Source organism: Leptinotarsa decemlineata, unplaced genomic scaffold (genome assembly GCF_025532065.1).
Source record: "Leptinotarsa decemlineata unplaced genomic scaffold, Ldec_3_MD MMD2_tig00078422_RagTag_RagTag, whole genome shotgun sequence".
NCBI classification, from domain to species: domain Eukaryota; kingdom Metazoa; phylum Arthropoda; class Insecta; order Coleoptera; family Chrysomelidae; genus Leptinotarsa; species Leptinotarsa decemlineata.
The window spans coordinates 3,062,093-3,088,557 of NW_027412747.1; the positions used below are offsets into that span (position 1 = coordinate 3,062,093).

Here is a 26,465-nt window from a genome sequence, read left to right on the forward strand (position 1 = left end):
ATGAATCACTATTTGGTGGGAAAGTTGTAGAAATTGACTAGATTGATTATTATGCTACGTCATTCGAGTTGAAAAGTTACGGTGTATCTAATAATGATACTATCAAAAAGTTATTAAGGAGGCATAACACATGTGAGGCAAATCTTTCAAATTTGAGACTATTTCTAAGTAATGAAATTTATCAATAAGTGTATGGAAAATTATATAATCAGAAATTTTTTCAATGTGTAACTGTATGCTTCAGACATGATATGTCCATTTATCACAATCAAATATGACTCTCATGTAACCAAAAACGAGTGTATTACTAGAGTTATCAAGGAGGCAGGTAGACAACTGAGAGAACTTCACCGAGTAACAAAAAATGCGGATAAAGACATGATACATTTTTACTGAGGTAAAAAAAGGTAGCATTAAAGAAACATACTCATGTGCAAGAGGAAATATTATCAGAACAAACTTTTTAGGACAGAGAGTATACAAGGTCGAAAAAAATAAATAAGGAAAGCTGTACGTGAACTAACTGGAAAAGAAAATAAACAATACCCTCAGGAAATGTACATTGGACATAAATTGATAGCGGACGATTCAATTATTGCTAACGAATCCGCCAAACATTATTCAACTGAAGTGCCAAATAGTTTTGAATAATAGTTTGATCCTGCCCACACAGCACTAGATATTCTTGGAATATTCCCTGTATATCATAAAACGAACGTATATATTCCAAATATTCATAGAATATTATTGGAATATATACATACCTTTAGAATATTCATAGAATATGCTTGAATGAATATGGCAGGATTATTCCCGAAAGAATGTGCATAGAATGTCTATAAATGGATTATTCTCCCTTGAATATTCTAAGAATATTGTCGATCGAATATACCATATGGTATATTCTTAGAATATGTTCCCACGGTATATTTTGGAATATTCTATACAATGGAATTTTGAATTATCTTATAATAACGTATTCAAATAATTCAATATTATTAAAAACAAAAATATTTCAAGATCTTAATCGAATGCATAACCTAATGTATATAACCCTGATAGTGTTAACCAGTTTTTGAACTCAACGCAAAGATTCTGGATGAATTGCTCCAACAGCAACTATTGGAAACGACAAAAAAATTTGAATGGGCCAATAAATGAACCAATTGCATCAATAAATTGGTTAATTCTCATCCTATTTGTCTTTTTGTATTTGAAATTATTTAATTACAAAGCGAAAAATCCTGGAAACAGAGAAATGGGAAAGTGAATAATTGGAGTAAACGTTTCTCATTGGTCAATTGAAGTGTAGCGCGCGACAGTCGAATAAGCTCTGTGAAAGCGGCTGTCCCTTAATGCATGGTACATTTGCGTTTGCGTTAAATTCGACATTTGATTCAACATGGCGGTTGACGTGGCAGGTTCGCGTGTGTAATGCATGATGTGTTGGTGTTATTATCAAAGTATAATTCTGTCACGTTCAGTGTACCATTTATAATTTGGGGTTGTCCAGTTTGCAGTACAACGAATAGTTTGATTTTGGATCTTCAAACAGGAGAGTTGCATCTATTCAGTCTTCAAGAAAAGTAAGTAAAATGCAATAGTATCGATAGTAAACTGAAAACGTAATGATTACTTTTCAATAAGACAATGCAAGTTGCTCTCCAAGTCATAAAATGTTGTAAATGTTCATGAGTAACCTATGCGAAAAATATCTATTTGATTTTTATTCCAGTTTTATTGTGCCACTTTCAAATAGTGATAATGAACGTTAATGTACATTTTGTTCCAGGTATCACTATTGAAACACTGGCTGATGCATTGTTGGACAAATATAAGGAAAACTATTCTGATGAGCAAAGTTTAAATAACTTTAAGTAAGTGAAATTCATTGAAGAACCCATCATACCACTCATTTTAAATACTTCATTTGTGGGTTTATTTTTCTAAGTGAGAAACCTAACCTAACCTATTTCTTGATGTAATACACTTTTTCTTTTTCAATGAAATGATATATTTATTATTTTTTAATTAGTGCTGATGAATTCACAGAGTTGTTAATTTTAGTATATTTTTTAGTATACATTTGTTTGAGAGTAGGAACATCCTAATTTGAATACATTTCTAATATTTGTAATATGACAGTATTCAGGAATATTTTATTCAGTGAATAAATATTTTGAATTAGATTTTTTATTTTTAATATTGGTTGAAACGCCAAATATTTCAGTGTATATTGTTTTTAAAATATATTTGTTTATGAATATTATGTGTTTTATTACTTGTATGAATCTTGTATCAAAATGCAATATATACATGCCTAATAGCGGTTACTCGTCACATTCTTGGAATATTCCAAATATTCCTAGAATATTCATAAAATATATTTAAAGAATATTCTATGGTGTTTCTCTATTGTATATTCCTACAATAAACTAAGAATATCCTGAATATTTTATGAATATTCCTCGGGTTCTATTCCTGGAATATTCTTAATAGAATATACCTTGGATATTCTAAGAATATTATAAGATATTCCAAGAATATTCCCAAGGAATATTCTTGAAATATATCAAAGGTTCGCCAGGAGCACTTCCAGGGAATATTCTCCAGAAGATATATATATCCATGGCATATTCATAGCATAATACAATATCTTTAAATGTATATTCATGAAATATACCTGGAATATCTATTGCTTTGTGGGTCCGTTTTCATCAGTTATATCATATTGGGTCCTGTAACGAGAGTGTAACGAGTGTAGACCAATATTTGGTAGTAATAACAGAACTGAATTCAAAACAGTTCCGAGAACAGGACATTTATATGTCTCACGGGTTGGAGCTGAAATTACTTCAAACGATCTTCGAGCAGCACTAAAGAAAACTGCACCTGACATTGACTTCATATGTGAAGAATGGAATAAAACCGATTGTGCATCAACATACAAAGTATCATTTCCTCTGGAAAAATTAAATTACGTCTACCATCCAGACATATGGCCAAGAGGTGCCGCAATCAGACGATTCAGAATTGAGAGTGTGAGTATGTACAAAACTTGTATGATATACTAGTTGTTGCCCGCGACTTCGCCTGTGTAGAATTTGGTTTGTCGTATTAAGTTTCATGAGAGACCATTTCAAACAAATAGTTTCAATATTTTTTTTATCAACCTGAAACTTCAGGTTTTCAACTTCAAAGCTGACGAAATTCAATACAATCTTTGAACACCTATTTTTCCCGTTTGTGATGGATATTCCTGATTACCTTCCTTGATGCTTATTCATGCTATACAAAGAACCGACCTGCATATTTCAAGATTCTAGGTTCAATAACTTCGGCTGTGCGTTAATATAAGAGAGGCCAATAGCTAGTAATTTATATTTTCACTTTGAAAATACAGAACTGAAAAAATATGCTAACTGCACTAAGTAATGAGAATCGAATTATGTTACCAATAAATAAATTCGCCAAATCAACACAACCGTCAACGACGTATGCCCTCACGCGTCTTTCCGCGTTAGGGTCGCATTTTTGGCGATGGCGCTTCATCCAAGTTATTTTGTTTAACATACAAAGTTTATCTTTATCAAATACCCAAAACCACAATTGTATCAATTTTTATAATAATTTGACAGATGTTCTAAAATGTGCATTGTTAAAAAAGTATCCAGTTAAATTGTATTTATGACTCGGTATTTTGCATATAGTGGCTACAACATAAGAGGTATATAAATGCTATCGTGAACTCTCATTCAGAACTGTTTGAGATAAACAATCTTATACTACATTATCTGTATGTAACTCCAACGGTATAAGCAGCGCACACCAAGATAGCTTTCAGGGAACAAGAATTTTTCCGACTTACTTATTGTTATATTATGACCAAAATTGGAAAAAACCTCTGTAAATTGTGGCCTATATGTTATTCTGATGTATAAACTGTATTTATGTAAAGGTTCATCTAAATCCGTTTAGTCGTTTTGGCGTGAAAGAGCTGCAAACATACATACATACATCCATCCTCACAAACATCTACATTTATAATATTAGTATAGATTTAATCTTGAGAATCGCGGTAGCTCGGTCAGTGTTTTTCATATAAACATTCAATGTATATCTAACAAAACTGAGATACTTCAAACACTTTTGTTTAATTGGATTTCAGAATATTGGCAGAGTGAGCAAAATTTCATAAGTATAAACTTCGACGGATATTTTCTGGCAAATTCCTTCAGCAGAAAACCATTACATAATGGGGGATATGCTATTTATATTGAAAATCCAGTTGAAGTGAAGCCTTTAAAATTTCTATAATTCAATGGTGAATTGAATTCCGAATTTTGTGGCATTATTGAATGAAAACATTACTGTTATAGCTATATACAGATCTAGAAAAGGGAATTTTGATACGTTTTTACAAAATTCAGAGAACCTCTTGAACCATGTGGTTGATCTCAATTGTGAAGTAGTAATTACTGGCGACTTCAACACAGATTTTTAAGTAAACTGAACTACTTTGAAAGGTTTACAAGACTCAATATCATCAATGGTTGTTTGATGTCTATTATTCAAGAACATACAAGCTAGTGCATCTAGTTGTACTGATAATATGTTTACCAATTTGGAAGAAAGCAATATAAAAAGCGTAGTTTTTGAACCTTGCTTTTCCGATCATCGCGCCCAGTATAATATCCATCATTGGGGAAACACCAGTGAGCTCAAATGAAAAAGTGATTTCTCGAAAATGAAGCTGAAAGAACAAAACAATTTTTGATTTTATATATATATATATATATATATATATATATATATATATATATATATATATATATATATATATATATATATATATATATTTCCATCTTGTGAATACTTTTAGTTATTTTATCAAAAAATATTTCCAATGAAAACATCTTGAAAATAGGAAAAACTGTACCTCCCTTGAAACGAAATGATCCATTGTTAATTGACAATTACCCGCCAATAACCATTCCTAGTATGCTGAGCAAAGTAATTGAAGAATGTATTTATGAACAACTACTTCCTTTCTTAACGAAACATAATGTAGAAAAGAGAATTGAAACTTTTTTTGACACTTTTATTTGTAACAAACCTTACTGAGTTTCGTCCTAACAGGACATTTTCAAACGTATACATTAAACAAACAATAATTGATAACATTAGCCCTTATATAACACCTTATATAGGTAATAATAAAGGTACTTAGCTTGATTAAGTACCTGAATTTTGTTTACTAGTCACAATGTGGATATGCTAATTTGAAAACCGGTGAGTAAACTAAATCGATTTGATCATTTAACAGGTTGCACCCGCAATGTTTATGTTTGTGAATTTCCAAGGATTCCAAATAATTGACTTTGCAACCCTCCCTTGCATGGTGCAAAATTTCCGTATCGTTTAGATTCGAGAACTTGTGGTTGCATGCCAAGGAATGGTTTGAAAACGTTGAATCATTTATAAACTCCAAATTTCTCCAAGTTGTCCACTTTTCTTTGGCATTGAAAGGGAAATCAGATAACCTGGCATGTGGTCTGATTTCCACACCGTATTTTCTGAAGAAACCCGCAATTATATCTGTTTTATTACGAAAACCTGTTAGAGTTACCCATTTCTTGATTTCTGATAGTTTGATCTGGGGGTATACTAATCGGTAAGTGAATTTACGACTTTGTTTTCTGACTAACTTCTGGATTGTATCTACGTTGAAACCATCATTATGGTCTATCTGTGTAATTATATCAATTTCCCTAGCTAGGTTGTTAGCAGACAAAGGCAGTGAGAATGTTTTGTGCAACATTGAATTGTAGGCTGCTAATTTCCATCCATCCCAAGAAGTTGTGAAAGTATTACCAAAAAAACTATTTTCAGTGAGTTTAAAGACTTACGACCCATTGGTGTGCTTCCGGCTATAACTGAAATATTAGAGAAGGACATAGAACTATAACTCCTGGGGCACATTTCAGAATTCAACATTTTTTTTACCAGAAAGACTGTCTATCTTCATAGAAAAATTTCTTTTCGGCCGGATGTTCATAAAGTCAATATCAGGTTCAAGGGAAGATGTACTCCACCTTCTTTTAAAACTGAATTTTTTCGTTATCAGTTATCGAATATTCCATGTAATGAATGATCTTCCCCTCGAATTCGGTAGAGATGGGTTTCAAAAATTTAAGAGTAATCTATTTAGCCATTTATTCAAGACATGTCAGTTTTATGATTTCAGAGCTTCACGTTGTTTTGCTCCTGCTTCTATAAAGTTAATTGTCGTAGTGTGTACAAATTTGTATATTTTTCTGTTTGTTCTCTTTCCCTCAATCTTGTTTTCTTTTATTTTTTGAATATAATAAAAACAATTGTTAGCGCGAGTGATCTTTTTTACCCATGCATTCACCCGTTATGTAGACGTTGGTTCGATCCCAACTATAGGACGATCGACACAGGAATTGCACGTTGAAATGTAAGACCTGGTTGACCCCGAACTTGTATAAGTGTCAACAGCTGAGGGTTCATAAGGAGACGACTGGTTAACGGAAACAAAAATTTCAACAACTTTTTCATTACATAATTTGAAATGGTAAATTAGCATATCGGCTTTGACTTCTCCATCTTAATACAAAAAATTCAAAAGAAGGACAAAAGCGATTGAGTTCAGAATAAACTCTTCACAAAGTTATGTATAGTCAAAGTAACTGGTATTGTGGATAGTTGAAGGTATCGGCGCCCTCAAAGGCCCAAAAAACCAATACAAAGAAATTATGCCGCTGACAAGGAGTTCACGTGGACTGAATAATTGACGGTTCGTATTGGATAATATTCACTAACCGAGTTTTATGAGTAGCTAAAGAGTCATAAAATTAAATTTGAAGTTATGTTATGGTGACGAATAGAATGCGAGGATGTTTATACTCGTTGTGTTGTCAATGTTCAGTTCAGGAACTGATCGCGATTTAAGTGTTGAAATTCGATATTAGTGCAGTTAAAATTACTTAAAATTTTTGTTATCCGTTCAAAATGTGGCGTTCTTGGACGAGTACTAATAGTTATAACGGGTGTGATAATAACGCATAATTTTTCCAGTGCAGTGATTCCAATAGCCATGGTGAATAATGCGAAAAAGAGATACCGGTAAATAAGATTCGGATGCATTTGAATATTGAAACACAGAGAGTATTGTGTTTCAATGAATATAAGAATCTACATCTCGAGTTTGGTTCCGAGGGAAACAAAATATTACAAGCAACATCAGATTTGACCGAAATACCTATCTCAACTGTACGTAAAATAGTCAAAAACAAACCTTACGAACGCAAGACGCGATGTAATACGGGATTACCAAAACCTTTAGATGTTCATCTAATAAAATCATTGAAAAAAACAATATACGAATATTAAAAAAGCAATGAGATACCTACAATTGAAATCATAAGGAAGAAATTGAATACTTCCAGCCATTACGTGAGCGGCTGTGACAAAACTTTTCAGAATTGGATAAAGAAACTAGGATTTAGATTCAAAATAATAAACAAACGTCAAGCAGTTATGTAAAGCAGAAGAATAATGGAATTGCGTAACAAATACTTAGAAAAATAACTAAGTATAGACAAGAAAAACGTCAAACACTCACCACACAGTTACGAAAGGGTGGACTGATGATTTGTGAATGTCTACATCTAACATGCCTGCAAACAAAGGATCGCGACTAATCATTGTGCATTGCGGAGGAAGTAAAGGATGGGTTCTTTGAAATTATGTGGAAGAAAACTAGAGGACTAATGTTGACTATCATAAGCTAATATTCTCGAGGAATGGTTTGAAAACACATTGATCCCAAATTTGGATGCGAATAGTGTAACAGTTTTCGACAACGCTTCCAATCATTCGCGACAGCTCATCAAAGTACCGAATTAAAATTCAAGTAAAGATGAAATACAAAATTTTCTAATGGATAACAATTTGTATTTTGTAGACAACTATACCAACAACTAACTACTTGAAGTTTTACAGACAAAAACATTTGAGAAAGTGTATGCCCTTAGTATGGAAACACCATACTGAGACTTCCCATAATTTTAGTGTTTTCAATCCCATCGAGTTGATTTGGGGAAAATTGAAACAAAGCATCAGGCGTAAAAATAGTTTTCTAAAATTTGATGAGAATGTAATAGAGCTAGTTTAAGAAGAAGTATCTAATATTATCGAAGAAGACTGGCAGAAAAGGATTGAAAAAGCAATTTTAGTTGAAAAAACAATATTATAGACATTGGACACTTCCATATTAATGATGGAAATAAATTCATTCGACATCAAACAAATTGTTTGATCTGTGGCATGAAACCTTAACATTGTTGCAAATTAATTTTCGGGCAATGTCTGGCTGTAGACATTTTAAAACCAAGTAATTTTGTATTTAAACAATATCTGGAACAATTTTTGAGTAAAACTTATCCTAATGGATTTTATATTAAACAGTAATAATGAGAAAGGATGATGATGTATTGTATATGGAAGATTCAATCTGTGAGAAGAATACCATTAGATGAGATTTGATGATTTCTTGTTTTGTGATTATCAATTGTAATAAAATATCTCACTAATAATACAACCTTGAAGTTCAAAACACATTACCTGCATCATGTTGTGTTGTGGCTGTTGTCTGTGATCGATTCTCCTCTCATCGTCACTGTCGATAATGGAAAACTCGTCGGAAAAATCATCGTCTTCTGAAAGAGAATCGTGATCTTGGTTTTGTGTGGATCTGCCAGCGTTTGAGGATGAAGACGTGCTAACATCAGTGTTTTCTCCGTCTGCAGTCCAATCCATTTCTGCAGGACTAGAGTTTGTATACGTCAAAATTTGCTGTGAAAAAAAACATATTATAATAATAATGAGTTCAATTTCACAAAATGAATAAATGACAAATGTACATTACTTGAAAACATAGTCTTTAAATTATGCTTTCGTATTCCAACACCAACAGTGCTTTTTCGACCCACCAAGTTATCATCGGTAGTGTAAGGATGAAAACGCCAATGCTTTGCTGGACTCTACCATTCCTAAAAAACAAGCCTGTAAGACGATGACATCCCCCTTAACGAAGACGCCACATATGATATCGACAGAAGACAGTCCACGAATATTAAAGATGAACTAGGCTCCTCAAGTTGAGTCCTGCTATGCATTTGGAGTTCAGTGTAGCAATACTCATGAAACCTAAGAAAGTTCGAAAACAGTACTATCTGGTGTTGAATCAGGAATGCATTATTTCTAAGCTAATTATTTCTATTTGCCTCGCAGTGAAAGCTGCAGAGGAGATAGCATAGCCTTTAGTGCCAAATGAATACGTTACATTTCATTGAATTAGTTTTAAATCAGTTTAGAATCCTTATAAAACGGATGATAGGCAACTGGTAGGCCCACCATGAAATAGATGTCACATCCAGGGTTGGCTTCAATAAAAAAAATATATTTCTAGAGAAAAAAATTTAATCAAGCTTTTACCTTTAAATATCTACTTCCCGACTCTTAAAAGAAAACAATAAATGATGTAGTAGGTTGTAAGAACCCATATTTATTTGCATTGTAAAAAAATAGTTCCCAGAGTAAGAGGGTCCATCATGCAATGTGAGCAACAGGCACAAGAGGCATACCATTGTGTAATTTGGTGAGATAGGCGTCATTAGCATTGGTCTGCAATCCGCCTAGGAGGAGAAAAACTCCAAAATCAAACCCAGAACGGTGTTTCGTCAGGAACGAGTGAGCTCTAAGCTGAAAAAGTGGCGCATCTTTCATCAAATTACCACCCAAGTCAAGGTGAGGCCGTGCCGAGGACTGAGTGGCATCAGGGTGTAAAATGATACCACTTCAGGGCACCGGAGCGCACCCTGTTGTATTTTAGCTCTCACCCTGCTACACGAAGCTCTGGGAGGGTTGACAAATATTTTTTCGGTACTCGTGGGAACACTATGGGAAATAAAGAAACATCAACACAAAGGAAAAGAAGGTTAGAGAAAGAGAAATTGAAATGAAATGAAAAACTTGCCAATGAAAGCGTTAACTTGAAACGCCAAAGACTTGACAAGAGTAAAATATGCATGCAACGATTAAGAACAGCCGAATCCGACGATCACCGTGAGGCCCGCCTAAGTGCGTTAAGTTCCAGCTAAATTCAGCCATAGTACAGCTGAACGTAGAATGTTGCCAATTGTTTTATGCTGGGCTTGTACAGTTCACAAAATGCAAGGTATTACGGTTGACCACGCTGTTGTATACTTGGGTTCAAAGTTGTTTGCTGCCGGCCATGTGTACGTGGTATCAATATAAGGTCTCCTGATAGAAGAATTATACTGTTCGAAATTAATTGGGACTCGTTCATGTAATAATGACGCCATCAATGAAATAAATAGACTAAGAAATATAACAAGCTAATTCTTCTTTAAGGACTGCCGGAGGAGTAGGTACCTACCTACTTCTATAGAATATAGTTTTTTCTAATAATAGTTTCCCCGTTCGTTGAGTTTTTCTGTTGAAGGACTCTCCGTTTTATAGATGTACTTTCGTATTGATCGATAACTATCGATTGAAAATAAAAAATATAAAATAAAATAATGATAACAAACTTTTAAAACAAGCTTTTATTTAAATGCCCTGAAAAGATCAAAATGAAATTTTAAATATATGATTTTTCAGAATTGAAATTATAATAAAAGCTTGTCGCGATGCCTAGAAGAAATCTCTATATATTCAGTCAGATGCAATTTAAATAAAATTTTAGATCACATTTACCACATTCATTTATGACTTTACAGAATTAAATTCATTCATTTATTTGAATTTGAATTTCATCTGACTGAATATGTAGAGATTTCTTGTAGGCATCTCAACAACCTTTTATTATAATTTCAATTCTGTAAAGTCATAAATTTAAAATTTCATTTTGATCTTTTCAGGGCACTTCAATAAAAGCTTGTTTTAAAAGTTTTTTTATTATTATTTTTTCGGAGTATCATTGAAGTTCTGCCCTAAATATTTACTTCTCCTACTGCGTTGTTTCGTTTATCATGAACAATTGAAATAAAATGCTCGAATTCATACATTCCATACATTCTCATACATTCGAGGGGTCGAAAGGTGCAATTTTTGGCAAAATTATGGTCTTCTTTTCTCTTACCATTTAAATAACTCGTATCCTCGCACAAAACAAAAAACAGCAAATCACCACACAAGTATTATATACCTACTTCACTTTAATTCCCACTATCGAATCACGTCATGTTATCCCGCAGTCCAAAGCTACTGAGATTCTTCTCAAACCGGAACAGCAAATTCTCACTATCAATATCACACATCCCGTGTGGAGTGTTATCAGCAAAACACAGACACCCCCGCTGCAACCAATCGTGTTACAGGGCGAGAGGGAAGGTGGTGTCATTTGGTATAAACTCCGCCTTCCAACCCTTGTGTTTGAGTAAAGCGTTTTTGTCTGGAGAATTGATTTCATGTTGGTTTTGAATAGGATATGCGTTGTATTCTAAAGACTAGTATGCAATACTTCCTTGTTTTGTACCTCTTAAATAAATGTTCAATAGAAGATGTATTATTTGAAACAATTTGAATAATCTTTGAAAAAAAAAAAGAAATTAGTAACAACCCAAAAGTATCTATTGAGGAAAGGAACTATCGACGTACTCATTACCTACGGAAAAAATGAATTAAAATTTACCCAGTAAATAAACTTACAACCTTTTTTATTTGATTTTCGGTCTCACAGGAAATATTTTTCAAATCAAATCGCTGTATTTTTTTCATGGAGATATTTACCTACACATTTTATAAAAATAAATCTTGTCTTCCAATATCCATGTGCTCCGAAAAATTGTTTTCACAATTAGCAGGGGTCTATGTTTGTCAATACATAGTGTGAATCATAACGACAAAATAAGCAATACCTATGCATAGAAAACGTACCTAATTTAAAAAGAATGTTTGAAATTTTATCAAAAAAAAAATGGAACTTTAAATTCTAGAAAAATCTAAAATGTAATGTTACATCAGTGAATGAACTAATTGCAAATCGTTGTAAAAATATTGCTGGCAATATCACATGCGTTTCTGAATGATACTCAGGAAACAATAATTAGTTCTTTTCTTGCTGTAAAATCGAACAAAATCATATGATACGTGCATAAATTCAATACAAGGTGTGTTCTTTGAGAGCTGTAAACAACAAATGTGTCATATAAAGTACTCAAACAGTTATATGCTAATATTTAGCAATTGGAATGAAGCTAAAGACATTGAAAAAAAATTGCGAAGAAGAATGCCGTAGAAAAACTCGATGCAAAGTGCGTATAGTTACCACAATTTATAAATAAGCTGAAAAAAAAGAATCATTCTGCGAATTATTGAAAGTAACTTTGGCAAACAAAAATACAAGATGATTAATGTCGATATTTATACAACTACTTTCCAATTGGTAAGGCTGGAACACAAACAGGGTGATGGAGAAACCAATGAAAATAGCCTAATAGCTTAGAAGAGAAACATTTTGAAAGATCTGTAACCGATATACTGAAAGAAAAGCAACCTGATAAAAAAAGAATCGGTAAAATTTCTGATAGGCTGCAACCCTCGAGTTTTTTAAATTGGGTGTACTCGCGTATTGTGACGTGTAGATTACGAATCGAAGACAAAAAATTGAGGCTCTCCATTATTTTCAGAGTTACAGCTCTATACAGTTCCAGAATAGCATTTTTTTTTACTTTTTTCTTGCATTATAGAAAAACATATGTGTTCATTCCCACATGACCTTCACATTTTATTTCATCTTCTTTGACACTTTTTACTTTGATAATCAAAATTTTCTTACAAAAAAATTTTATTATACGGAGCTGCTTGTTGGTGATAATTCTCCCTTTTAACATTTTTGAAGTTGAGGTTGTGTTTCCTAAATTATGTAATACAAAATTTCTTCTCTAGACTTTCAGGACAACTGTCTACTGATTCCTAAATAAGAACATATTTCACAGAATCTGTATCAAAACCATTTCTCAAGCTGCAATCGATCCTTCCGAGTGATTAAGGGTTTCATAGAGGGATCGAATCGGCTCCTGCTTCATGAAGCTCTTCCACTGAAAGGTAACCAGAACCACGGGGACTGCAGTTCATATTTGGGGGGCAAGAATGACCTAAGTACATTGACGGCACTGAAAAAGATGAAGGTGGATCAATCACTTGCGAATCAACCTTGATAGGAGACTAATAAATATAAGTACACAATAATTCTGAATTGAAACAGAATTATCATTATAAAATTCCCACCTCAACGAAATATTGTTAAATTCCGACTTCTAACTTGAAATTTTATTAAATTCCTTCTCCAAACACAGTATTCAGTGAATGTCATTTTCAAGAGAGTTTGTGGCCCTTGTGAACCTTCAATGGCGGTGAGTTTGACGATACAAAAAAATCAAACTTCGGTGTAAATCACTCACATAATCCTCAAATTGGATATTTTCTCTCAGCACCTGCAGCAGCAAGATAAGAAATGAACACGCCCTTCCTAATTATTTAACGCCAAGCTAAATCTACCCGCTCGCTATTTCACGGTCACACAGCGAGATCTAGAAATATGAAAAATTAATGTGTAAGGGGAGCCTAAATGACGATAATTCCACAAAATAGTTTTATTGTTATCTACCACTTTAGTTTCATTAGATGGCAAGATAAACAAGTATGGTCTTTGTTTAAACAAAGAAAAATTATTTAATAATTAAGACTCAAACTATTTTCTCTGAAAAATAATGTTTTTTCCTAATAATGTATTTTGAACTCTTGAGCTGTTCTGATCACTTGCCATTACATCTACAGTAAATTGAATTGGATCATTACAGATAACCTTGTGGTGGATACAAAGAATCTGAGACATTTTGCTTTAATCATTAAAATCGAAGTGCCGAATCTTAAACAAATTTAACTTCGTTATATTTACCGTCATGACTCATCGAAATTTTAAGTATATATACAGAGCGAGCCATCGAAAACCTACCTACCTGGTTCACTATATAGTTTAGAAAATGTGGGGCTTTGAAATGCTCAGGATATAAGGAAATTTCTGCTTGCTTTTTAACCTCTCCTCATAAATATCAGAAGATGAAGGTTAATGATTTAAAAAAAACTTTTTATGAATCTTTTACTGTTTATTACCTTGAATTGTCCACATATCATTTCGAAATGGAAGAAATTATTTTAGAGAGAAACCAATGGTCTATTACCAAATATTGGAGATTCTTTCAGGACAATTTGCAAATCTTGCAGACCAGACAGTATCGGGATTTTAGTTGCCGAAAGATTCAGATGGGCATATGGGTAGTATAGAAACGAAATCAATGGAATATTTCAAGAGAAAACTGTGCGCTAGAATATAGCTTGGGTTGAAGCAGCGAATTGTGTCGAAAGATAAGCGAAGATAACTTCAATAAAAAATTCAATTAAACGGTAATTAAATCTAAAAGTAATTGCACTGTCTCATGAAACATAGTTTGTCTTGTTTTTTCCGATGATATCCATCATCCGGTTCATTTTATCATCTTCCCCCATACATTCATTATTTTTTCGCAAGATAATTTATTTCAATGTATTTTTTTCACTTCGTCCCCTCTTTTGGTTCAGTCAGTTTTTTCATTTCCGAAACAATAAATTTCAATCCATCTAACTAATATGACATTCTCAATCATGAGCGAATCCAAGAAATTTAGTACTCATGAATCAAATGATCCCAACAGTACCAGTAGCAAGTAGGTAGGTGTCTTTGTAGTCGTACGTTGATAAATCGTAAAATCATAATACATTTCGAAAGAAAAAAATATTGATTTTGCAAGGTCAAAGTTTGCCTTGGATATTTTTTATATTCAGTCTCAATTCGAAAATTATTGTGTTCGTCAATGGATATATATTTCTCCATGATAAGATTTTGGCTTCAATATCTTACTACATGGGTTGAACTTTCAATAAATTATCTTTTTTTGTCTGACTGTTGTTCAAAATCTGTTGACGCGAGAAATGAGATTGACCCAACTTTATACACATATAGATGGTAATAAATCATAGCGCGCACAATCAAATCGTAGCGGATAGTTTTTGGATGTGCCGTAAGTTGTCTCTATAATCGGAACCGTTTTCATAACTAAAATTTTGCATGCAATTTACAGCTTTTGGACTATCAAAGTGGCGACATTTCGCTTGTGGAATCATGATGAAGAGAATGCTTTCACATATATTTATATTTATTTCATAAAAATATTAAGATAAGCACAAGTGTAAGATATGTTTGGAAATTGGAAAAAAAAACGATATTGTCGATATAGAAAATATCTGGGAAAAAAAGTTTTTGTCTTTCTACTACTCCATCTTGATACTGAAAAATGTAGGAATCTTCCAAAGGAAGGAAGGAAGTAATCAATTGTAGAAAAAATACCTTTATACATAGATTTGTAGCTTTCTTGAGTAGAGAAAAGTGCTTTCTGTATAATTCAGTGGTCATGTAGGAGTATTTATTTCGAAAGAATTTTTCTTTCGTGTAATTCAATGTTTATATGAAAATTGCTGTTTCAGGAAGGCTTTTTTTTTTCAGTTCGTGTCTGGAAGTTACTTCTTTGCATGACCTACACATCTATGTATAAAGTTATTTTTTTTTAAATTGATTACTTCCTTTCTTTGAAAGATTCCCATATTTTTCAGTATCAAGATGAAGTAGTGGAAAGCCTAACACTTTTTCCCCAAAAAAAAATAATAGTTTTTTGAATCTGAAATTATTGTATGTATAAAAACATGAAAAAAAATTTGTGACCATATATATTGTATTAGAAAAATAGTTGAAAATATTAGGAAATATGTTGAAATTATTTTCAGAAAAAGTAAACGATAATATAAACTCAAAAATTAGTCACTCCTAAAAATATAACCCTTTCGAAGAAAGGGTTATATTCACATTTCACATTTCAGAATACAGCCAATTTCTAACCAGGATATATTTGGAAATTCATATTACACCCAAACACATTTTGCTCAGTTTATTGATTCGTTAGAGAATCATTTCAGTCATCTCTCCCCACAAGTTTCAGTGTTGAAACTGTTGAAAAAATCATAAAAAAAACAATGTTCAATAATCACATTTCTTCGTCCTAGTAAATATTTTTCAATGGATTATTTGTTATCATCAAGTTTATTTGCGCTTGATATACAAAAAATATGGTCCAAAGCGCCCATGCTTTTTTCACAATAATACTAGTATTTTAGGTTCGTTATTATTTTGAGCTGATTCAAAAAAATATTTTTAACTTTAAACTATATTCATTTTTCATTTTTTAGTTTCGCATGCTATAAAAGCGTGTTTTTTTAGTATTTTTAAACTATATTCATTTTATCTGAAGTTTGGGATCAATCAACCGTATATTTCTTAGAAAAATGACCATTGATATTTTTCGATTCCGGAGAGGGAGCCTGAAAATCAGCTACCAAGCCCAAGGAAGGCAGCAGGCGCGCAAACAAGCAGGCGCGCGTGTTTATAAACTTGTTGCATCAAGTTTATAAACCGCCAGTTGAAATGCTGGAAAACAAATAGAAATAAAAATCGAAAACTACTCAATTTGTAACATTTATGAATATAATTTTCTTCTTTTGTTCATATTACCCTACTATTTATAGTCGAAGTCTTATAATTGTCATGTGAGCATTGATTAATTTGATGATCATTCTTTAAAATGTTATTTTCTGTATTCAATCTCATGCCACAAACTAATTGGCCGATAATTGATGAAAATGTATAATTAACTCATTAAAAAATTAAAGTCAGATTTCCATAAACAAGTTATAACATTACCGCAACACATGTTTCATTACATGAAAGCTTTTTGGTTTTGTGTATCTGGTTTGTTGAAATCTCTAATTGAAGTATTTTAATATGTTATGTATTGAAAAGTTCCGTGAAGACCAAAAAAATTCTGATTATTCAAATAATAATTTGGTGAACTTCAGTAAATTTCATTACCAATCTTATGTAGAAAAAAATCCAAAGCCGCATAGGTTATTTTTAAGCTAAATCCCCCTGAAGTCACTCAAAATGATATATTTTTAGTAATTTTCAATCATTTCACTGTTTTAAGTATGTGAAGATAAAGTTGAAGAAGAATAATTCCGTTATTTTTTCATGAATACATTTCAAATAATTTTGTTTGTTTTCAAATATATATTCATATTAATAAATGAAAGTTTACAGTTTTTTCCATTTCTGTAGCTTCTTTTATTTTTCAGGTTTTCAATTTTGAAATTATATACTCTGCGATGAAGATACTTATCTGTTTGAATGAAAAATGCAACCACTTCTTATTTAACGAACTCACTTCTTTCTATTTTGAGTAGTCAACTGATGGTGTTGAAAAAATGTGTTTTAATTTTCTCCTAGTGATTTTTTTGAAACTGTTTTGTTACAAAGAACAGTCAAAAATGAAATTTATCACAACTTGAAAGTGTTATCGACGAAGCCGATTAGTTTGAATGCAAAACAATAACTTAGTTAGCAAGACACTTTGGACCTAACATAGTATCTTCTGAAGTAGAATTGATATACAGTATCAATTCTAGATTCATTCTACAGCACTGTCAAGTTGCATCATTCAAATATATATATATATATCTAGTTGAAAAAACCAGACATCACCAAAAGATGGTAAATGAGACTTTGCCGAAACGTTGGGAAAATAATCCTTATGGGGAGAAAATACACAGAACACGGACAAAACCCGAGAAAACAGCTCATCATATATATATATATATATATATATATATATATATATATATATATATATATTCACAAAGAAAAATCTTCTATTTATCAGTAACTTGTGAAAAATACTTTGTTTTTAACGCAGTAACTTATCGGGGTGAACTAAAAAGTTTGCCTTCTACACTTGTGTAAAGTTCTCCATTATAATTTTTATATTTGTCAGATTGTGGAAGGTAACAAATACCCAAAAAAGGTCGATAAAAAAAATCTTAGTTATTATTATATTTTAGGAATTTTAGGAATTATTATATTTTAGGAATCACACGTTAAAAGATAAGACCTCGTTAATCCTTAGCTCGCACAAGTTTCGACTTCTGAGGGTTGTCGTTCGTAGGGGTGCGACAGCTGGTTAACGGAAAAACAGATTTTAAACAGAAATATAAATTAGCTTCAATTCAGTTTTCCGTTATGAATGTTACCAAGTCCCTCTTGAATAGACGGAGAGAAGAAGAGTTTTTTATATTATTTGGTAATTTATTGAAACTGCCCAGACCTTCGAAAAATAACGAGTTCATACTGCTACATGAATTTGTCCTTAGGATGTGAAGGTTGGAAATTTGTCTCTCTTCTATTTTCACGGGAAATGCTCATCGTTTTGAGGTTCAACTCAGTACACGTCGAACTTCACTGTTTAAGATTTCTTTCATCTGTAAAACTGCGTTTATGTGAAATAAACTTTCTGAGAACGTTTTTCTAGAGGGATTTAATGTCCAGCGATTCAAATCCAATGTGAATCGCTACCTTCGCACAGGCACCGCTCTGAGAACGCCTTGAGGATTTTCCGGTAGGGCTTGTGTTTTGTCCTTAGAGCAAAAGAAATATAGCTCATTTACAAATACCCAAAAAAGGTCGATAAAAAGTCTCAGTTATAATTATATTTTAAATATAAATTAGCTTTAATTCAGTTTTCCGTTATGAATGTTACCAAGTCCCTCTTGAATAGACGGAGAGAAGAAGAATTTTTTATATTATTTGGTAGTTTATTGAAACTGTCCAGACCTTTGAAAAATAACGAGTTCATACTGCTACATGAATTTGTCCTTGGGATGTGAGAAATTGGTGTTCGATTTAGTATCATGATGATGTACTTCACTATTTGTGATTAAAAGTTCACTGAGTACGTTGGTTGCAATTCATTTATTATTTTAAATATAAATATCATAGTTTGATAATACAATCGTTGAGAGACATTGAGCCACCTTAAACATATTATGTATGGGTGTCATTCTATTGCAGAGTAATATTATTCGCATTTCCACGATTTTGTAATTTTTGTAATTGATTTAATTTGTTCTGACTCAAGAGATATAAGAGAGTCCTGCAAAAATTATAATGAGGTTTTATTATACAATATAACACGTTATTTTGGCATACACTGATAATACAGATGCCACTTTAGAGAAAAAATACAGTTTCTTTGATATTTTGCTTATTACATAGTTAGCATGATCATTCGATGAAATTGTATTATCTACAATGAACCCTTGATACTTAATTTTACTCACTATTTCTACATCAGTTTCGTTAATTTTAATATTGACTGTGTTTCTCCCAATTTTATTTTGTTTATACTTTGTTGTGATGATCATCGCCTTAGTTTTAGTGATATTAAGTTTCAGTTTATTTATTCCAAGGTACAACTCAATATTTTTCAATGAATTATTCATTTTTTCAATAGCGACTTGCAAGGTTTTATCGTAGGTATATATTAATGTATCATCTGCAAATAAGTTAATAATCACCATCTACGTAATTGATATCGTTTATATAAATCAGAAATTGTAAAGGTCCTAATACACTACCTTGTGGAACTCCAAAATCATTCACTAACTCTTGTGAATAGCACTTATTGATTTTTGTTATTCGACTCCACGAACTGGGGTAACTGTCCATCCACTTCAAAACTACAATACCAATACCATAATATTTGAGCTTTTGGATGCCCTCTTTGAATCCAAAAATGTACAAACAACGTAATTATCTTCATCAATTTTTTCTTTCCAATCGAAAATAACCAATCGTCCTAGAGCGATATTAAACTGAATTCTAAATTCAATTTCTCATGAGCCCCATTAGGGCGACTTGTACTAGTGACACGTGTCGAACACACTCCAGAAATATTAAACGTGCTGGGAAACACCTGGTAGAGATTTTATTCATTATATTTTTTATAGCGTAGTCGTTGGCTACCCCTAAATACATATTAATGGGAAAAGAAGTCGATGCTCGATAGGGAAAGTGTGAGTTAGTTCGGCAATTACAAATTTTGGGTTGTTTTATTACCCTGCATCGACAGTATTTCTTCTGAAGTAGAATGTTCACAAAAAACGAAAACTCAGCATAGATACAAAAACCTAGGTATGTAATGTAAGGCGTGGCTCTTTCATCAATTGATAGCGAATTCTGATTTTGCAACGGACCGCTTTCGGGAGCCTCGTTTTACATTTGCCATGCCCCCAAACATATCCTGTAGTTGCTGAATTCCATCCATAAAAGAGCCATCCGCCTGATTGAAGATGCGAACATCACGTGCAACCTTGATAGCCTGGAACATCGAAGAAAGGTTGGAGATTTGTCTCTCTTCTATATATACTTTCACGGGAAATGCTCATCGTTTTGAGGTTCAACTCAGTACATGTCGAACTTCACTGTTTAAGATTTCTTTCATCTATAAAACTGCGGTTATGTGAAATAAACTTTCTGAGAACGTTGTTCTAAAGGGATTTAATGTCCAGCGATTCAAATCCAATGTTTTCTTAGGAAAGAAAAATTTTGGCTTTCTAATTCTCTATCTTCATACAAAAAATGTAGGATGATAGTGTTTGGAATACAAACTGAATGGGAAAAAGTGCTTTTTGTGTAATTCAATGTTCATATGAAAGTATATATTTTGAAAGTACTTTTTCCATCGTGTAATTCAATATTCCTATGGAAGTAGAAATTACTTTTTCTTTTATGTGATTCAATGTCCATATGAAAGTAGTTGTTTCGAACGTACTTTTTTCTTCGTGTAATTGAATATTTATATGAAAGTAGTTGTGGTAGGGGAGCCCAAGCAGGGATTTCGGGATTTACTGAAGCGCGGCAGATTAATTTACAGGGGGATACCTTGTACCCGGTTAAGTACCTCCACCAAATATGAGCCCCATAAATAAGGCCGTCTGTGAGGGATAAAGGATCAGATTAGTAAAAAAAAATATCATCAGAAATTCTCGAGCGCGTCAGATTAAGGTAGGGTGAGTTAATTACATGCTAAAAAGTGTATATTCCAGTAATCTGACAATTTAAGAGTGACGTAAAGGAAGGGGACGGCAGCAAAGTTGTAAAAAAATGTCATCTCGACATTCTCGAGCGTAGCTAATTTTGTTTTTATTTTGAAGAAAATAATTCAAGGATATCGAAAAATATATATTCTGACGATTTCTGCAAGCCAGAATAGCAAAAAGTCATCGAGGAAGTTTAATGCATGCAGCTGCGTGATGCCTATATTTCCCTCTCCGCGTTTCTATTCCTTTTTCACTTTTTCTCTATCTATTACTCTCTCACTCCGTCCCCACTCTGAATTCTGATGCCATGACGCCATCACAGCTGATCACAGAGACTTGTACGTGATGAAGATGATGATTAATTAATCAATTAATCGGTGGATGTAGCCGTTACTACGTGGTAGGAAATCATAATGAATAAAAGAGAAATTAAACTTTCTATGTTTTTTACCACTTTCATTTGTAACTAACTTTACTGCAGTTTCGTCCTATAAGGACATTTTCAAACTTATATATTGTATAAGTAACTGCAGTAACGTTAGTTACAAATAAAAGTGGCAAAAAACGAAGAAAGTTTCAATTCTCTCTTCTTCATTAAATAATCAATTGATTATAAAAAAATAATTTTTTTTGTGCATTTTTTTTAATTATTATTTTATAAGTACAAGTAATCTACTTTATTTGCATGCTATTTCCTGAGCTTTCCAATTAATTGAGTTCAATGATTGAAAAAAAATTTAAAAAATATTTTTTTTTCAGATTAGGCGAATCCCTCTAGATAATCGTCAGATTTTGAGATAGCACGTCTAAAACATAAAGATGAACCATATATATTAAGATATATATGACGCGCTTGAGTATTTCAAAATGACGATTTTTTTGCACATTATAATAATGGCCGTGAGTTTGCGTCAGATCGAAATCGTCAGATTATTGAATGAGAGCTTTTCTTGGTGCACTCAACACCCCCTTAGAAAATCTGATGCGCTCGATTAAATTTTTTATTTTTTTTTCATTTTCAACTCTTACGTACAACCACCCACAACGTGCAAACGATCAGATTAACATACCAACATTATTGAAAATACATAGAACATTGATGGTATCGATATCTGACACGCTCGAGTATGTCCATGCAACGGATTTTTTTACATATTTGATAATCTATAGCAGCTTCCCCCATCGATGAAAAGGTATATATTATATAATATTTTTTTCTTCTTATCATCTAAGCTTTGTAACCTAATAGGTCTCTATGACGCTCGAGTAAATCCCCATTTTGCATCGTGGGCTCCCCTGCTATTGTTTCAAAGGTACTTTTCCTTCGTTGTTATTTTCTGCTATTCTTCTTAGTTTTCATTTATATTGGTTCTTTCAGGAATTTCAAATCTTTTTATATAATACTAGTACTGTGTTGCTGTATCGCTGCTGTTCCAATGTTTTAACAGAATCAGAATCAACGAACTTAGGCGTTCGTACAGTTATAGAACAGTGCTTTCAAAAAATTGTTCTACAGCGCCATCTAGTGGCGAGTTACAGAAAACTTGAGAGACTAAAAACTTTCTCTATAAAAAATCACTTATACATGTTAAGTTTCATCACGATTAGACAATGGAAATTCGAACTAATGAAATTCACAATAAATCTAGTTGCCCTAAATAGGTCAATTTATTTACACATGTGACATTTCTTATAATTGTATGCTATTCGAATCTATACAATTCAATAGTGGTGAATTATAAGAATTTGGAATCGATAGATAGGCATTACGTGTATGGCCTAGCCGACGGTAATAGAGAGCAAGCTAGACGCATTCATCACCAGAGATATCCAAATCGTGCTTAGCCAGATAGTCGAACATGTTTCAATGTTTATCGTAATCTTGTAGAAATTGGTAATGCTCAAAAAAGAACATCTGATGGAAGATCTCAAAGGGTAAGATAAACTAAAACTGAGGAAGCGGTGCTACAGGAAACCTAAATACATCCTGAAACAAGTACGAGTAAGATCGCTATACAGTTTAATATTCATAATCAAGTTGTGTGGAGAGATTATGGGAATTCTTTTTTATATTCTTACCATATTTCAAGAGTTCGGGTGTTACTTCCCAGATATTTTCGAAGGCGTTCCACCTTTTGTTAATGATATCTTCAGATATTTTACTAAAGTTTGAATGGCACATTCTATTCATGGACGAAGATGATTCAAGAAATTCCATTCAGAATTTCCACAACAATAATTTATGCTTCAACCCAAACCAATTTTCAACATCGTTTTTTGGTTAAAATATGGACAGGAATAACTATTGGTAAACACCTTTTCTCAACTTTCTACAACAACAACGGTCGCTTCTGCTCGAGAATGTGCCGGTAACAAAAAAAAAATGAAATGTGGTATATGCATGATAGTGCACCAGCATATTCCAGGGTGATGATTCGCAAATATTTGCAAACTGTTCACCCAAATCGTTGGACTGGCCGAAGTGGACCTCAAAAATTGCCACCAATGTCTCCAGACCTTTTGTGGAGACATCTCAAGGAGCTAGTTTACACAAGTCTCATTCACACTGAAATGTAATTAGTAAGAAGAATATTTGGAGCATATGAGAATAGGAGATTTGCGGTCGACCAACTTATGAGAGATTTAAAATAAGTTCCTCAACGGATGCGAAAAGGAAAAGCAGAACCTTGCATAATGAGTAAAGAAAGATATTTTCAACAATGTTTGTTCTTTTGAAGGTGGTTGACAATGTTTCGTGGTGTATTTCATCAGTTCGGACTTCCATTGTCTAATATTATATAAATTGATTTGAAATCCCTGAAAAAATTAAAAGATTAACCAAAAACAACAATTTTATCAAAACAAAAAACTGAAATTACGAAGAAATAACATACAAGCTGTAACCAGAAAATAAAAAATTGAAATATTAATAAAAGGTGAAAATTAAAAAAAGTTATTAACAAAAATGAAAAATAAAATTGAAAGTTAAAAGATTCCAAACCAAGTTACGTCACGACGTTTCGATTGTTAGTATCCACAATCGTCCTCGGGTGATAACTGGACTCATTCCTCCGAGCTTTCACCTTTCACCTATCCCCTCTTTCCTCTTTCCGCTTCATTGGTTTCAGCGGGAGATGACCGTTTGGCGGGAGTTGGTCGTTTTTCGCTTGATAAGAGGTTTTCATATGTTACGTAATCTCTACGCTGGCTTGACTAAATGCATTGTTGGACAACATGTACGCGGCTTCTTTGAATTTTCTCTTAAATCAGTGTTCCTCTTTGCGGATGATTTCAGCTTGAGCCCACTTGATTTTATGTTGATGAGTACAAACATGCTCTGCTATTTCGGATTTGCTGGTTTCTCCTCGCTGTGTTTCTTGTGCTTAGCATTGAGAACCAGTTCCAACTCCTAACGTCAGCAATGAAGAACGAAGAGCCCTGAACGGGCTACGTAGAGACAACACCATCAAGATCTTACCTGCAGATAAGGGAAAGGCTACTGTTGTGATGGATACTGAAGAAACAGAAGATCGAAGATGTGCTTCAGAAAGGAAAATACACGAAAACCGTAAGAGACCCTACTGCATCAATTGAAAGGAAGTTGTACCAGACTTTGAAAAAACACCAAGTCTATTTTTCGGAAAAAGAGCGATCATCGCTAACACTGCACCACAGTAAGCCTTGTATGGACTACCCAAAATCCACAAAAAAGATATTCCGCTCATACCGATCATTAGCTCCAGAGATTCATCCACTTAGAACTTGTCCAGGTTTTTACTACCAATAATTAAACCGTTGCAAGGTAAAACATCCTCTTTTGTGAAAAATTCAAGACATTTCGTTCAACTACTAGGGAAAATCGAAGGCAAAGAGCAGGTTAAACAGTTTCGACGTGGAAAGGCTCTACACCAACGTTCCTGTCGAAGAAGCACTTCAAATCATACAGAAGAAGATATCCGAAGATGGGGACCTGAAAGATAGAACAAACTTACCGATACAAGTAAACATGAAATTACTAGGTTGCTGTGTACGAAACTGCTACTTCCAACTGAAGGACGAATTTTTTACGCAAGATGAGGGACTGCCAATGGGATCGCCACTTTCACCGATTATAGCTAATATATATATGAAGTGGTTAGAAACTCTGGCCATTGAAGAAACCCACAAGAAGCCCCGAGTCTGGTTGAGATACATAGATGACACCTACATAATGTGACACCATGGGAATGCAGAACTAGACATTTTCCTGAAGCACATCAACAACGTAAGTCCTTCCATCACTTTCACAATGGAGAAGGAAGTCCGCAACGAATTGCCTTTCTTAGACGTATTGGTGAAGAGGACCGACATCTGTATATCGAAAACCCACTCACACAGAACAGTATCTGAACCAGAAATCCAACCACCATCAATCGACTAAGAGGCTGTAGTAGTAGAGTCTTGAATCATCAAGACTCTACTAGACCGTGCTTTCGAGCTCTGTAATACAAAGGAAGGTCTCGAAAAAGAAATAGGCATCATCAAAAATGACCTTCAGTGGAATGGTTACTCCAGAATGATGGTAGAACAGGCTTTAGATAGAAGACAGCAAGAGCTACACAAGGAAGAGAAGCCGCCAGAACCAGTACTTGTACTCCCTTACATCAGAGGATTATCGGAAAGGATGAGAAGGATTGGGTCCAAGTATAACATCAGGACCTGCTTCAGATCTGGGAACACTATCCGTAGAAGCCTCACAAAAACCAGGCCACCAAACGCGGACTGCGATTCCAAGAATTGCATTTACCGGATACTCTGCGAGTGCGGAGAATCATACTAAGAGGCCATTGAAAGTTCGCATTGCTGATCACAACAAACACACAGTGAGAAGAAACCAGCAAATCCGGAATAGCAGAGCATGTTTGGACTCATCAACATAATATCAAGTGGACTCAAGCTGAAATCATCCACAAAGAGGAACACTGGTTTAGGAGAAAATTCAAGGAAGCCGCGTATATGTTGTTCCAACAATGCATTTAGTCAAGCTAGCGTAGAGATACGTAACATATGGAAACCTCTTATCAAGCGAAAAGCGACCAACTCCCGCCAAACGGTCATCTCCCGCTGAAACCAATGAAGCGGAAAGAGGAAAGAGGGGATAGGTGAAAGGTGAAAGCTCGGAGGAATGAGTCCAGTTATCACCCGAGGACGATTGTGGATACTAACAATCGAAACGTCGATTGTTAGTATACACACAATTTTTATTCTTTCTGTCAAAAATGTCTCATCACAGAAAACACTCAAAATTGAACGGAGGTTCAAAAATAATTTTCATTTGGAAACAAATATTTAACGTT

The 26,465-nt window shown here is 33.4% G+C and overlaps 1 protein-coding gene across 2 annotated transcripts in view; it reads right to left on the reverse strand.

Moving 5' to 3' along the window:
• LOC111504309 (uncharacterized) overlaps positions 1 to 26,465 on the reverse strand; it is a 130,716-nt gene that overhangs the window by 18,861 nt on the left and 85,390 nt on the right. For both annotated transcript variants that reach the window (XM_074186050.1, XM_074186049.1), the window contains exon 5: positions 8,650 to 8,880. In XM_074186050.1, the coding sequence (XP_074042151.1) occupies positions 8,650 to 8,880 (231 nt within the window). The remainder of the gene's footprint in view (positions 1 to 8,649; positions 8,881 to 26,465) is intronic.